General features: G+C 34.6%; 1 protein-coding gene across 1 annotated transcript in view; it reads right to left on the bottom strand.

Moving 5' to 3' along the window:
* Positions 1-15,739, bottom strand: part of CPS1 (carbamoyl-phosphate synthase 1) — a 142,686-nt gene that overhangs the window by 86,363 nt on the left and 40,584 nt on the right. Inside the window, exons 7-15 of the mRNA XM_053598311.1 lie at positions 12,765-12,854; positions 11,026-11,154; positions 10,310-10,416; positions 9,318-9,456; positions 8,337-8,414; positions 5,984-6,082; positions 4,979-5,074; positions 1,957-2,146; positions 756-913 (exon numbers count right to left, since the gene is read on the bottom strand). Coding sequence (XP_053454286.1) covers positions 756-913; positions 1,957-2,146; positions 4,979-5,074; positions 5,984-6,082; positions 8,337-8,414; positions 9,318-9,456; positions 10,310-10,416; positions 11,026-11,154; positions 12,765-12,854 — 1,086 coding nt within the window. The remainder of the gene's footprint in view (positions 1-755; positions 914-1,956; positions 2,147-4,978; positions 5,075-5,983; positions 6,083-8,336; positions 8,415-9,317; positions 9,457-10,309; positions 10,417-11,025; positions 11,155-12,764; positions 12,855-15,739) is intronic.

Here is a 15,739-nt window from a genome sequence, read left to right as displayed (position 1 = left end):
GGGGGTGGGGCCTTAGTGTGTGTCACACTTTATGGGGGCAAGACATGTTTGCAAGAGGGACTTTACCTAACAATTGCAATCAGTGTAACTGGCTTATTGTATCCTCAATGAATCCCCAACAATAAAAAAAAGAAAAAGAAAAAAAAAATGAATAAAAGTCAGGGGCAATAGCAGATGTACAGCAAGTTGACTTTTTTCCTAGTGATTAGAAAGAGACTATTGATAGGCATAAGATGTGGTTGAAAGTAAATAACAAAAAAGCAAAGCTATCTGTCCACTTTAAATATCTAAGCCACAGGTTTGCTACTAATGAGTTTTACTGACTGGAACATTTTATTCTAAAATGTTTATTCCATTTCAAAATTGTTTTAAATCCAATCTTGCTTGTGGGAATCCACAAACACAAAAGTTTGGGTGTTCCAGGAAGAATGTAAAAATCAGTAGTTCTTGGTTTCCATTCAAAAGATCTGAGGACCACTAGTACTTCAACCATTGATAAACCACTTCAACCACTTATGTTTCTCTTTTCGTAAAAAAAAAAAAAAAACCTGATACCTCTCCTTAGCTTTTCAGTATTGAATGAGGCAATTCATTTACAATGTCTCTGAATTAATGTGAAATGTCTCTAACACATTTCTGGAATAAAATGTATGCAAGCATAACAATTTAAGAATTATTATTAGCCATGACAAATAATTCTCCCCATAACTCAAGATGAATAATGCCCTGGTTTTGCCAGAACAAAGAATTCTTACCGTTTCCACTGCAAAACTTGGAGCAATCTTTTCATTAATCTCATTTAGTTTGTCTGAGAACAGCTGCCTATCTTCTGTGGCCATAATGGATTCAACTGAAGTTCCCAGGACTTTCACCCCATACTCCTTGAGCACACCTCTCTTGAATAGTTCCACTCCTACAGCAGAACCAAATACTTTTTAAACTTAAAATTAAATCCAGGAAGCCACCATAGTATACAATAGAAATGTGCTTAAGGAAAATAATTAAAATTAAAATTCTAGAGACAATCTAACAAAATGTTACTTATGCTACTGTCTCTTATATTATCACCTCTGCAAATCATTTTTATCATCCTTATTCATAAAAATTATAGTATTACTCTGAGCCTTAAAATTTTAGTACATTTCACAAGAGAGACTTGACTAACAAATGCAATCAGTGTAACCTGGTTTCTTGTACCCTCAATGAATCCCCAACAATAAAAAAAAAAAAAAAACTAGTACATTTCTTTTCCTTCTAAAATCCATGCCTAGAATGAAATTCTATTATTTAAGTAATCTCGAAGATATGGGCATCTAACTGGGTTTAAAAATAATCATAAAAATTGTTTGTGTTTTCTCTATGTTGCCATCAAAACTTTGGCTGTGTCTCTTATAATTGAAATACAAATTATGTAATACTAGCTAAAGAGATTTGCATTCATGATCTAAATCCAAATATTTGAAGCATTTTAAAGAGAACAGAGAAGTAGACTTTGTAAATGCTTGAAGGAATGGTAGAGAGAATGATCTATGTTATCATGAAAATACATGTGAAAGGTTGATAATGCTACAGGGCTGATACGTAAGAGCATGTAATCAATGTTTGCTTTTTTTTTTTACCATCAGTGCTAATTCCCATTTTTTTATTTATAATAGTTTTCAGGACTTTCATGGAAACAGAGAAAGCAATATCCCGGGGAAGAGGAGGGAAACCCAAGCAACCTATTTGCTCTGGAGCATTAAATCAAAAGGTTTCTTTATCTCTCTGCTGTTTGTCAAATAAACTAGCACTATTCATCATCTGACATTTTTTAGGTGGCTGTCTGCTAACTGCTTCTTCACACTTTAAAGGAAAGTTTTTATGAACGCACAGGGCACAATTTTTAGATGGGTTCAAATAAAATATCTTACACACAGATGCAGGGGTCAGAACTCTGCAACTGAACTTAGAACTCACCACAATTCAGAGCTGTCTGGCCACCCATGCCGAGAATTAACCCATCTGGCCGTTCTGCCTTGATAACCTCTGTGACGAACTGGGGCGTGATGGGAAGAAAGTAGACAACATCTGCTTGCTTTAAGCCCACCTCGTTGGTCTGGACTGAGGCAATGTTTGGGTTCATCAGGACGGTTTTGACATTTTCTTCCTGAAAGAAACAAAAGGATCCAGTATCTGAATGCATGGTTGAAAGAAAAGAGTGGCTGCTCTCCAATGAAAGTTATTGAAGCTTTCAGGTTATTCTATAAGCTGTAAAGGTCAGTAATGGGAATAGAGAATGAACGTTAAGAGCGAGCATTTGGTCAAAGGAAGGTATAAATTCTTGAAAACAAAACTATATAAAAATAACTGACTGAAAATAAATAAATAAATAAATAACTGACTGCCTCATAAGGCCCACCATGAATTTCTTGCCCCTGGAGATCTCAAGTTAAGCCAAAGACCAATTCTATAGAATTTGCTTAGAGGTCCACATGTGCTGCTGATCAGCATTAAAAGAGTGAAATACTCCAACAATTTTTAAATGAGTAAATATAACTGAAACAAGAGGCAACATAAAAGCTGCTTCTGCTTTTACCATTTACCAGGAAACAATATTGAGTGTACATGTAGAATGCCTGCTAATATGTCCCTTTTGTGCTGGACCCACTGAGAACCCTCTGTTGATTTCCTGTTTTCCCTGTTTTCATGCCTGCCATGGTGGTTTTAATAAAGAACATTATACAGCTGTTTATACAGGTTATATTTGTAAAAACCTATATGGCAAAAAAATTAAATATATGCATGCACCTGTGAATGTTTATGTATGAATAATATAATTGTATTCATAGCCCTATCTCATACCTAATATCTGGAGAGATTTAAAAAACAATTCTTCACATAGGTTACCAGGTTACTAAGAATAACTGTCTTATAAACCAGGGTAAGGGTGATATTTAGCAAAATACTTTTATAAAGTATGGCCAAATGGCTTTTAATTATTTGATAGATTAGCATGTCAAATTTAAATTCTTCTAAAAAATCAACAACATATTCAGATGAAAGTCTAGAAATTATCCTTCTAAGCCTGTATAACTGAAGGAGGATCTGAAAAAAATAATTTTTTTCATGTTACCTTAAATTAAAATAGAGCTTTAATGTTTGTAATGTACCTTTCTATCAATTTATTTGATTTTTATGCCAAGACGAGGAGATTTTCCACCTTTTAGATGAAGAAATTGAGATTCAGTAAGGTTAAATGACTTGCTAAAGGTCACATAGCTAATAAGTGGCAATATTAGGACTCCAATCGAGGTGTTATGACTCAAGTCCCATGCCCTTTCCTCAATATGAGTCATTGCTCAAGATTTTAAGAGTGTTATTATTAATGAAATGTTAGAAAGATGCTTATAGATAAGTAAATTCATTTAGATATGGGTTGGAATGTAAATAATTGAGTCCAATCTAAGAAAACATCATCAACAGAAGTTATAGAAAGTATTACTCCTACAGTACCAACAAACTTAAATATATTTAAGTACTTTCTGAATATGTTATGCAATGAACAATAATTTTTTTATATATTAAAGTATATAGGAAAGGATCTGATACATGCATGTAATGAGTTTCCCTTTACTTAAAAGTCATAAATAATTTTAAACCATTTTAATCAATTTTGCATCATTTTTCTCTGTTTATAACAATTAACAATGTAACAATTTTATATTCTTAGTCTATATATTCATCTCTATTAGCTTCTTTTACAATATGACCTAATATTCCTATTCTTTAGGTAAAAATATATATAACTTTACCCAATGGATGGAAACTCCCAATTACAGTAAAAACTGTATACTAGTTAAATGCATTCTAAACCGTAAACGCAGTTAGATTATGTTCTAAATACGATAAATTATCTGTTGATGAGAAGTTGAATCACAATACAATTGTGAAAAGCAAAGCGTCATTTTGTAAATCCATACACCCAGGCATGCGTGGAGGAGAGTATTAAACAATAAAAACAAATGGGAAGAAGAGCAAGGTCATTGGACTGTGTTCCACTTCTTTTCACTAGACATCTGTCAGGTGAAAATCTTTGAATACAGAAAAATGAAAAAAAGAAAACGTTTGGCCAACTGCTTCTCCACATTTGCCGTCCCAATCTCCAGCTGCCTTCCCCTATCGCCCTCTCCTCCCTAGGTCTCCAGTCACATTGCAAAGCCTGAGGACAGATCCCCAAGAGCTCACATTGCCTCTGATTGGCACCAGGGTGGGGACCGTACAGGGAAATAAAGACAGCAAAGACAGAGAGGCCGAGTTAGCTCTTCAAGAGAAATTCCTTAAATATACAATGAATTTTTTTCTGAAGGTTTATTTTACTGAAATAAGGGTTGAAAGATCTTGAGAGGGTTTGAAGAAACAGGAAGGATGCCCTTAACAATTTGGTTACCAAATCCTCTTTTTCACTTGAAAATTCAGCCAAACCATCCTGTCTTCCAAGTTGCTGGTAGGGAATTGGGTCCCCTAGGGAATGGTAATAACTTCCCAAGCTCGAACAAAATAACTCGTTGCCCTTACTCCCCCACCTGGAGCTTTCCATTTCAACTGCAGAGATGCCTGAAGCTACCTGCAGTGCATTACGGTACTCTAAAGCACCAAGGACTCCCAAATGCCATCTTGCGAGTATATTTGAAAAGCTCACTGCCTCAAAAGCAGTAAGCAGCAGCAATTAATGTGGTTTTATATGTTTTCATATAAACAATAACTTAAATAATTTTGGAGACCCACCTAACCTCCCTAATATGCAAGTGTGCATACTTGAGAAAGCTGAAAATCATGTTTGTGATCAAGCTTTCTTTAATACAAGATGTGTAAGGAATAGTTAAAGGGAATAATTACAGTGACTTTGAAGAGAGGTAGTGTCATAAATCTAAATTACAAAATACTAATTAGGCTCATTAAAGGAACTATATTAATTTTAGCAAAGATCATACTCTCTCACCTTCATGGCTTTTACAGCTTGAGATCCAGAGTAATCAAATTCACCTGCCTGACCAATGGACAGGCCTCCTGATCCGAGAATAAGGACTTTAGAAACCTATAACCAATAAGGAAAAAAAGACACTGCTTTTATTACTAAAATGGTGAACAGAAGGCACTTTCAAGAGTGGAGAAGAAAACTATAGTGTCTGAGTTTGTGTGGCGACTTAAGATATAATGTTTTGAAAAATACATAACATATGAGGGAGAAGAGTAACAATTTAAACATCTCTAATTTCAGTGCAATTTCCACAGTTTATGAAGTTTTCTAAACTTTAAAAAATGTTGGAAAATATTTACATTTACCTATATAAATAACTAAAAAATCTACATATTCTTATATATGTATGTAAAATACATATCTATGCATATTTGCATGTATATTTTTAAATATACATGTATCCTTCTAAATTCTATATAATAATGGGGCATGTGTGTGTAATTGAACCATAAAGGAAATGGGTAGAAACTTCATCACATTAACGTATGTAAGTGAATGAAGATTTAAATCATATGCTATATTAATATTTATCCATTTGCTTTCTGGAGGTTAAATAATATTGTTCCGTTCATGATGCTGAATAATGCTTATTCAAGTGGAAACAAAAAGTATTCTATCACCTATAATGATTTTGTAGTCTGTACTATATGTCAAGCTTACATAGAGCTATGAGTTTGGGGGTAAAGGGAAATACCAAATTCTAAACTAAACTCTATTCTTTATTAAGTTATGTTATTATAAACATTCTAGAAGAAGTAAACATTAAAAGATATTATTTTAAATCAAAATATGAAAATTCCAATGAATATCATCAAGAACAAATATATATATAAATGATTGGTTGCAAAGTAACAGTGGATTACAATGTTACTAATCATCTTACATACCTTTACAATTTCTTGTACTTTTTAAAAATTCATCACATGATGAATCCAAAATGCTAAAAACAAGCCCATATGTACTGACCTCGACTCGAGATGCAACCAGGGCTGGCTTGGGTAGAACCGATGTAATGGTGGTACCTTTTCCCTTCTTTATCAGTGAGAAAAAGGAATCAAACAGGTACTAGGAAAAAATATGAACAACTAGTTAGAAGCTTCAAAACTCATAAGGATGCTGATAAAATACAGGAGGCCCAGTTAAATTTGAACTTTGGATAAGTAATGAATATTTTATTATAGGTTTTTCTATGAAATTTTTTGTTAATTTTCCAGTAACTAAATATTTACTACTATGAGAATCAGATCAAATAAAAACTTCTAACTATTCACTTGAAGTCCTATTAAAAAGCTTTTAACAGTAAAAATTTCAGATGCCTTCTAAGAATGTCCAGTTTCAGCTCCTTAATTGTATATCATTTTCTTCCAGTAAAGCAAATCTAACTGGGCAAAAAAATAGAAGTTGTACCACTTATGCATCCTAGAATTAGCAATACTGCATTTCTACTAGCTCTAAAGAAATCTCTAAAGATTATTCTTAAATTTTACCAAGAATTTACTCTCTATCATTTCACTAGACATGACAAATTTCAACAAAGGATTTTCATTTTGCAAATAGTTGGCAGGAAGAAAAAAAACATTGAATTACACGACAAGTGAATATTATCACTTATCTTACTGAAGTACTAATATATGCCAATTTAAATTTTAAATTTAAAAAATACTTAGCATGTATGTGATGATACACATAACTAAATTTTATTTGTGAGTTTCAGTGTGAGCTTCCATGTTATACTGCGTTTGGCTATTAAGAACTAATATCTCCTAATAATGTTAAAACAGGAACAAAATACAAATACCTAAAAATGCAATTCAGGGATGGGAGAGCAAAGCATACAGAAGGAAAGCTCTCATTCCCCTCCTCATTTGACCTCAATTTCCTTCCTGAGAGTATCTTCTGACAAGGCATATTTACTACCAGGGACCCCTGAATGTGGAGGGGGAAGAACGACACCAGACTTGCAGGTGGCTTTCTGGATGCCACCAGGCACTCTCGTGCTCAAACACTGAATGGAGAACTCACACAAAAAGTAAAAATGCTTAGATTAAACTCAAAACTCCTCTAAGCATTTCTTATGGTTCTTTTCTTAAGCCATCTGAATCTGAGGTGTAGGATAATATTTAGAAATAAAGATATTCTACATCAAGCACACAAAGTGAACTCAGTGTGAGTTTAAAATGGCTTCCTTTTTCTCCAGAGGCTTAAGGGACCTGGGCCCCCCTGGGACACACACAGAGTTGGCTTCCCTGGAGTTAAAAATTCCACAAGCCCATTCTCTGAAGCTGTGCACCCAGTGAAGCCTAAAATCAAAGGGCATGCCACCCTTCCTCAGAGATACAGGCCAGAGGGTTGACGTATGTTAACAACATATTGTCAGAGGTCTATAGGTGCTCTGCCCTGAGAGAAAGACACAGTCGTTACTTCATACTGAGTAAACTGAGTGAACACTTGAAGATATTCTTCCATTAACTCTGTTCCCCTGTGGCTACTTTCTTCTTTGTGATCTTTATTTAGATACCTGCCCAGAAATTAGTCAGTGTTTAGAAGAAGATGTTTACTACAAAAGTGATTGTATTGATATGATAACAAAATATTTTCTTTCAAGTTAATTTCAGATAGGTAAAATAAGATAATGATGGAACTAACAGATGATAGATTAAGTGTATATGTGACTAGAAAAGTATAAAATCTAAACCCTGAATAAAGAATTTCACTACACACACCATCCCATATTGTATAGTCTGTTTCTTGACTTAATAATTACAGGAGTGAGTTTACACCCACGGCAAAGCTGCTGTTCATTCGCATCCCTGGTCACGCAACATGAGGCATGTGCATGCGTGACCTCTCTCCTCCCCACACCCCTGCCCCTCGCTTTCCTGCTGCTGTTTATTTTTCCTTAGTGGCTACATAATCAGTTGCCATAGGGATTTCTGTGAAGTCACAGATGGGGGATTAAATTTTCATTTCAGTTATGAGAAGGAGAAAGAGCAAGAGGGAATTCATTTGCATAGTACAACAATTGTAAATTTCAGAACTAAATATATTAGAATGATAATGGGTTTAAATAAAAATAGCATCACTTCTGGTTTCCTAAGAGCTTTCCCACTTTAAATTTTAAAAAAAGATAAAAAAATATGTCCTCTGTGATATTTATGGGGAAATTTTAATACAAAATATATATTACCAAAGCACTTTTCTTGAGAATGTTCTATATACCAAGATCATCTGGGGTGATTATTTTGGTTTCTTGAATTTTCACATAAACACATTTCTAATTATTTTTATGTCTATAAGAGGCCTCTTCTTTCTGACATACCTCAGTGTCTGTCGGCCCTGGGCTGACCTCTGGGTGGAACTGCACAGCAAAGAAGGGTTTGCTCTCATGCATAATTCCCTAAAGGAATAAGAAACAGGAAGAATTCCTTCTGTAGCAGCGAATATCAAGTTGGCTATGTATAATTCAGTGGACTATAAAATTCAAAGAAAAAACTGAGTTAAATCCTTAATAAAATTTCTAAAACTAGAGTAATAGTACCATTAACATGATTGGAGAGCTTAAGGGCATACATATCTAACGATGTCAGTAAGAAAAGAAAATGGGCCAATGAAAACTCAACCACATATGCTTTCCTTAAATAAAAACAACAGATTTAGTCTATAGCCTTTGGGACTCTCTGGGCTCTATTCAGTATGAACTCAAATCCTTATATTATCTTCAACTTTTAAATTACTTCTCCAAGGGTCTTTCTAAGGACTACTCTAGTCCCAAGTGAGTCCCAGAGATCTACCTAGATTGGGCCAAAATAAATTTGGACCACTGGCCCACTGACAGCAAATATTTAACAAAATTGTTGATTAAAGATTCCAAGAGTGGATCTAAAGGCTCAACTGAGGAGAAATTAAGATAGAGAGAAATGACTTTTTAAAAGCAGAGGTCTATGAGATGTAATGTGTAACCGTTCCTCAACATTCCCTCTTAAAATTATCCCACATAAACAAGAGAAAAGCAATTTGTATCACAGTGTATTAAAAGCCCTGGATGACTATAAGTGATAATAATTTATTGTATATTTCAAAAGTGGCTAGGAAAGAAGATTTGAAATGTTCCTAACACAAAGAAATGATAAATGTTTGAGGTGATGGATATCTTAACTACCCTGATTTGATTGTTATTAATTTCATGTGTGCATCAAAATATCATGTGCACCTCATAAGTATGGACAATTATTAAGTATCAATTTAGCAAAATGTCCTGCACCTCTATCACCAGCTGAACTGGTTTGTTGACAGCACTTACCTCATTTGTTTGATCATTGACATTCATGAAAAGTGGTTTCCAGCCAGCAGGGAGGGCACTGTCCAGAGCATAGCCGTGATTCTGAGCAGTAATGAAGGCCTGTCTATTTGTGATATTCAAAACAGGCTGGTTCTGGCCTCTGGAGAGAAAAAGGAGAGAAAGAATAGGGTAAAGGAAAAGTGAAGACAAGAACATAAATGCATTAGTTTGTAAAGTAGTGAACAAGAAAAGGCTATAAAAATTGAAAAGTTTCAATTGCTTAGTGAAAATCACTCTGTGAGAAAAGTCACTGATTGTTAATCCCAATAATTTTAGCAACAAAAACAAATTCAAGAAGCTCTTTTGTGTATTAAATATCAGGTCTATGAAACATCTATAATCAGTTTTAGCAAAGGAGGCACAGCACTCCTAATAATAAAAGTTGCTCACTAGCTTAACAGAAACAGACAAATATAAGCAACTTATTTTAATGGGACCTACAGTAATTTGAAAGCCAGAGGAAAGTTATTGAGAGATAGTAAAGAGATGATTGCTCAGACCCAAATCTTTCTGAAATATATTTTATGTGGAGGGTGGGCCATGAGAGAAAGCATGATTAGTAAATAAATTGACATCGTTTGAGATTTAAAAATAAAGTGAAAATAAAAAGATCTGACGATTTCTCAGTTCTTAAGTCACACTAGCTTTTCATAATGTTACAATGGTCTGAAATCAAGCTTAAAATCAGAACAGTTTGCCTTGGAATACCATTTGATTAAGTATTATAACCTCAGTTTATAAGGAAAGAAAAATAACTTTAAACTACAGAAAAGTTATTGTTAGAGAAGGCTGTCTTTCAAAAAATACAATAAAAGTGGTATCAGGTAGTAAAACAACCATGAACCAGTTAAGAGAATGGTTATCTATTCATTCTGAAGAAATGGCAGGTAAATTCTCTAAGTCTATCGTGTTGAGTTATTAAATTACTGTAAACAAAAGCGTAACTGCCTCACCTGTTGGCCATGGGCATCTTGTAGGATTTGGCACCAGCAGCCAATCCTGTTATTAAATTTCCTGTACTGATTCCAAACAATGGCTCCTTACGATCACTCTCCAAAATCTAAACCAGGGAGAAAATTTTATGAACAAATAGTACACAAATAGGAAGTGTTGCTCTGAAGGAGTAAAAATGATGAGTCCTTCTTTTTTTCTTAATTAACTTAAATTAATTACTTAACTAAAGTATTCTTTAAAGAGAAGAACATTAAAATTAAATGAATTAAAACAAAATGTAAATAAGAACATAATTGACAAATTTGTGGCATTAGAATTCAATAAGATGTATGTAACATTCAGACTAAACCAAATCTAATTTAATATGTCCTTAAAGATTTAAAAGTCTCATAGGCCCCACAGTCATGATGAGAAACACAAGTCGTTATTTCAAAATTGTAAGGAAAGATCCATTTGGAGATTGGACTTCCGTCTATTAACTCAAGAATGCAAGCCCAAGGTTGGCCTAAAGAAAATCTCTGTGGCCTCTGGTGTTCGCTCCTCCTTGGTCTCCATACGGACATGTGTATTAATGTTTCCTCAAAGGTCACATATATAAGTAATGACGAATACCGCATTAGTGAAATGTGTTATAGCCCTTTCAGATTTCAGAGCAGAACAAGTAGAAGGTGAGATTGCCTCCCACCTCACACACAGATACACGGGTTCATCGCACCTTCTTGACATTCTGAATCAGTGGCTCTGCAAGAGCTGGATTCCCGGGTCCTCCAGCGATCACAAGCCCATCATACTCCATCTTGGTGAAATCGTGATTCCAGGGAACTAAATGCACTTCAGCTCCTCTCTGGAAAAGAAACACAAGAAGGACAAATTCATCACATTTGCCTTTGTCAAAGTGTAATTTTACTGGACTTTCTCTTGACTAACTAACCAACCTTAAAGAAAAGGAAAATATAAGGTATAATTCAAATAAATAAAGAATGCTGAGCAAACATTGCTCAGGTAACTCATTGTAATTTATGGGATGTAAATGAAGCAAATGGTCAATAGCAAGTGAAGAAGAAAAACACTATTAACATTTTGATGTTGAAAAACTAGATAATATTCTCTCCTGCACTTCAGGAGAGGTTTCAGGGTCCGTCACAGGACTCACAGTTAACTTCACTAGCTGTGGGACAGAGAGTTGCAAAAAAAGACAAATTCATCTTCTGCATAACTGATGTTAGTCCACTTCTCAATGTTATCAGTTTTTCCTTTTCTTGTTTAATCAAATGTATCAGGCTACTTTCTTGGGTTTTCTTGTATTATCTGTAATATAATATGAGAACTTTTCTACATAAAAGTATATATGAAGTTGTCTTTGAGAGTTTCCCTAGAAGCACTTTCTGAGACAGGACTTGAGAGGAAAAAAGCTTCTTTGGAAGGTGTTTCCAAGAAATATTAATAGAATATCATGAGAGACTCCAACAAACTATTCTTTATTATGTAGTTACCATTGTGGAAAACTGGAACTTACGCCCACTGAAGAACTCTGATGGAATATTTACCTTAGAGGTAATATATCCGTGGGCAAAGGAGCTAAGATATTTATACACTTACTCTTTCTGGTCTTTGGGTTGGGGTTACTTCAGTGATCATTAATTCTATAGCATTTCCTGCCTACCAGGAGGTTCCAACCAACCAAAGAAAGACCTTATGCAAAGAGACCTTAGGCTTGCAATTGGAAGATGGGCGGCATGAATTAAAGTGGTAAAACAGGCTATCCACGGCATCTGCTACTGAAGAGTCCATGCAAAGTTTTGTTAATAAAATGGGCAAGAAAAAAATATTAAAATAGACAAAAATTTGATATCGTGATTCAGTATTGCTAATAGTCTTAGACAAAGAGATTAAATTTGGTGTTATCCAAATGTGTGTGTGAGAAAGAGAGAGAGAGATTGGGAAAGGAGAGATCCTAACAAAATAATATTCAAGAAGACATTGTTAAATTTAAATGTTTAAATTCTCCTTACGGATTTTTATGGTTTGATTTTCATTGATTGTCTATGAGTTGACATAAAGCACTGTGAAATTTTGTCCTACGTCAGGGCATGCCTCCTGTAAACATGTGGTACATAACACATGTAGAAGCTATCGGACTGACTCTAGCTCTTTGGTCATCCCTAAATTCCAAAGAAAGTGAATGTGGCACATCTCAGAGTGTTACCCAGTAAGTGATAAGAAGAGTTGTCATTTTCTTTAGTGTTTCAGTGGCCCTTGAGGGTTTTTTTTAAACATAGCAATCCATATCTCTAATTTGAATAGGGATAAGTGTGCTGTTTTGTAGATAAAAAGGTACAAGGAGAATACAGCCCCCTGACATTCTGAGAAAACACACAAGCTATCTCTGTGACAGAGGAAATTGGCTGAATACTGACAATCTATGTTACGAACCCTCGCCTTCAAAGCACTTACCTTTACCAGTAGGCGGATTACATTGTTTTTTATCCCACAGTCTACAGCCACCACTTTCGTAGGGTTCCCTTTGCCATACACCTTGACATCCTGCCATTTAAAAAAAACAGAGAATGAGAGGAAAGCCCTAGCTATGTGCAACAGCCCGACCTCATAAACACACATGAGGAGGCTTTGCACAAAGATTGGTAACAGACTGATTTTTAACTACCAGGGAGTGACTAACACTTAAAAAATCAATTTTTGAGACAGACCCACAAGTGCCACAGACTGTATCTTTTTTATGAGAAGAAAAAGCATCTCTCCGTTTTATATAAACTGTTGATTACAGCAATAACAATGATCCCTAAGAAATTGTTTGCTTCCATAGTTAACAACCATCTTTCCCAAGTTTTGCCTCGTTAACAACCAGTAGCAATGGAATTTTCAAGGATTATTGCCTGATTCAGCACTAGACAGATGTGGTAATACATCATGCTTTAAATACCACTTGATCCTCAACTTGCAGTAAAGATTGGAGGGGGTAAAGCTGAATTACTGTACATTAGACTTATGAAATGGGCCCTAATGGATAAAATCAGTATGAAACTCACAGGAATTGCTAAGAAGGTATAGACCACTAGTCTCCTTAAGCTGCTGTGCAATTGTTTTCATTTAAATGGTAGATTTCATAAATGGATCCCAAAGCATATCATAATCATTATCCACGTCTGAAGCACTGCTTGGAGGCAGATCCATTTTCACAGGCACTTACCCAAGAAGCAGTTCTCCAAATTTATAAAAGGAGAATTAATAGAAATAGAGAGAGAGAGCCTGGAAGGCTGGACGCCCACACTGGTTCCTGCTTCAAGAGTTAGCTAGTACATTCTGAACTTAGGATGGTTTCATATTTGCCAAAGATTTTAGATGAAAGGTGAGATCTGAATATTCTAAAAACATTTTACTTTAACTGAAACATCTACCTCTCCAAAAAGTCTATATAGAATGTACAATCAAAGTCCTTAGACTATTTGAGGAAAAAAATATCGAACATGTATCATTTTTTTCTCCTACTGACTATTCTGAAGAAAAAAATCCTTCAGTTCTTCCATGATCTGAGGGAATTATTGTCAAACTGATTCATGAATGCTACAGGTAATCTCTCTCATCAGATGGTTTGAAAAAGTATAGGGTTCTGCTATTAAAATAAAGCAATATTACCATCTAGTTGTAACTACATAAAATTGCAATTACAAGCCAATGAATTAAGTTATCAACATTTCCAAGGCATATAGCCAAACAAAACACACAAGACATATATAATGCCCCGATAAAAATACACATTTTATCAAAGCTATAATGAAATTATTTAATTACACTTACATTAAGAAACAGAGACAACTTTCACTACTTCAGTCTCTCCCTTGATGTGATATACATAAAAACACAGAAATGTTCATTTTTTCTGGTCTCTACACAAACACATTAAATACTGTCCATACATAATAACTGAAATAAAGCAAGACCTCGCCAATACTTGAACGTGTGTATTTGCCTTCAGACTCCCTAAGACAGGAGGGCATTATGTTTTTCAACCTTGTTTGACCCCTGAATTTTTTTAACATGAATTTGTCCTGGCTGGTGTTCCTCACATTTGGAAAATGCAAGACTAAACCAGCCAAAGAATTCGCAATTCTAACATTGTATCATTGTAAAGAGGAAAATGGCCCTCTATCATGTGAGTCTCCAACTGAATCACCTCACAGGTAAATAGGTAAAAAGCAAAGGAAAACTAGTACAATGTCATTTGAATGAACAAATTTTAAAGCTAACAATTAGAAATAAATACTCCATGTGCCAAGATCACATTACAAATGTATAATCACATATCGCTTTCTTTAATATCACAGTGTTCATGCTTTAAGGCTGTGCATTCACATCCTTGTTCAACATCGCGAAAGGACTCAAAGTGTTTGTCTCCTGTTTCCATGTGGCAGCAGCCAGAACAGCAGATCACATCGACATGTGTTTTCTCATGCTACTGATTAGGCTATTTTGCTTTTTTCATGACTCTTTTTTAAAAATGCCTTTAAAAGGAGCTCTCACACTGGAACTCTTCCTCACAAAATGTTGTTTTCCATATTCACTTTGATTAGTGCTGTATGATTACATGAATCATACCCTAGATGAGAAGTTATGAGGAAGGCTGGGGGAACATCTTCTCCAAGGACTCTCAGTGAAAGGTTTTGTCCCAGTAGAGGGTACAATATTCCACTCAACCAGAGTCAGTTTTCCAGTGCATTCACTCATTAGTAATCTCATCATATATTTTTATAGTTTCTTTTGGGGAATTCATGAATTTTCACTTTACGAATTAAAAGCTAGATGGAATGCAACAGTATAAACTTATTTGAGTATTATTACAGGTTAATATGTCTATAGCTACTAATAATTATTATTTCTAATATATTGGAAAGAGCATGAGGTGTTTAAAAGGTAGACACTACATCAAGCCTCCCTAGTTATAAATCCTATACCTGTTCACACTGAAAAAGGTATTGAATATCTATATCTTGATTCCTTCATTGGTATAATCAGTGTAGAATTACTCTGAGAATCAAATAAGTTAATCAGCAGAAAGTATTTAGAAGAATCTTTGGCACATAAGAAATATTCAATACATATTGTCTATTATTATTTTTATTAATAAAATCATACATTATTAGTAATAATGATAATTTTCTTATATTAATAATGGAGATAATAGAACCATCAGAAACACTGACTAAAGGATTTGAAGAGGAAAGAAGAACCTTTAGTACCAAATCTGGCTTCTGTTTACTGAGTTTGTTCCTTCTTTTATTCATTCAATATTTATTGAACATGTACTATGTGAAAGGTAGCATAGACAGTACTGGGAATTCAGGTAAGTAAACCTCTCCTCTCAAAGAGCTAACCACAGATAAGTGAAAGAGATGGTCCTTCCAAGGAGTTAA

Source organism: Nycticebus coucang, chromosome 7, assembly GCF_027406575.1.
Source record: "Nycticebus coucang isolate mNycCou1 chromosome 7, mNycCou1.pri, whole genome shotgun sequence".
In the NCBI taxonomy this organism is placed as follows: Eukaryota; Metazoa; Chordata; class Mammalia; order Primates; family Lorisidae; genus Nycticebus; species Nycticebus coucang.
This window is presented reverse-complemented; position numbering and strand designations above follow the sequence as displayed.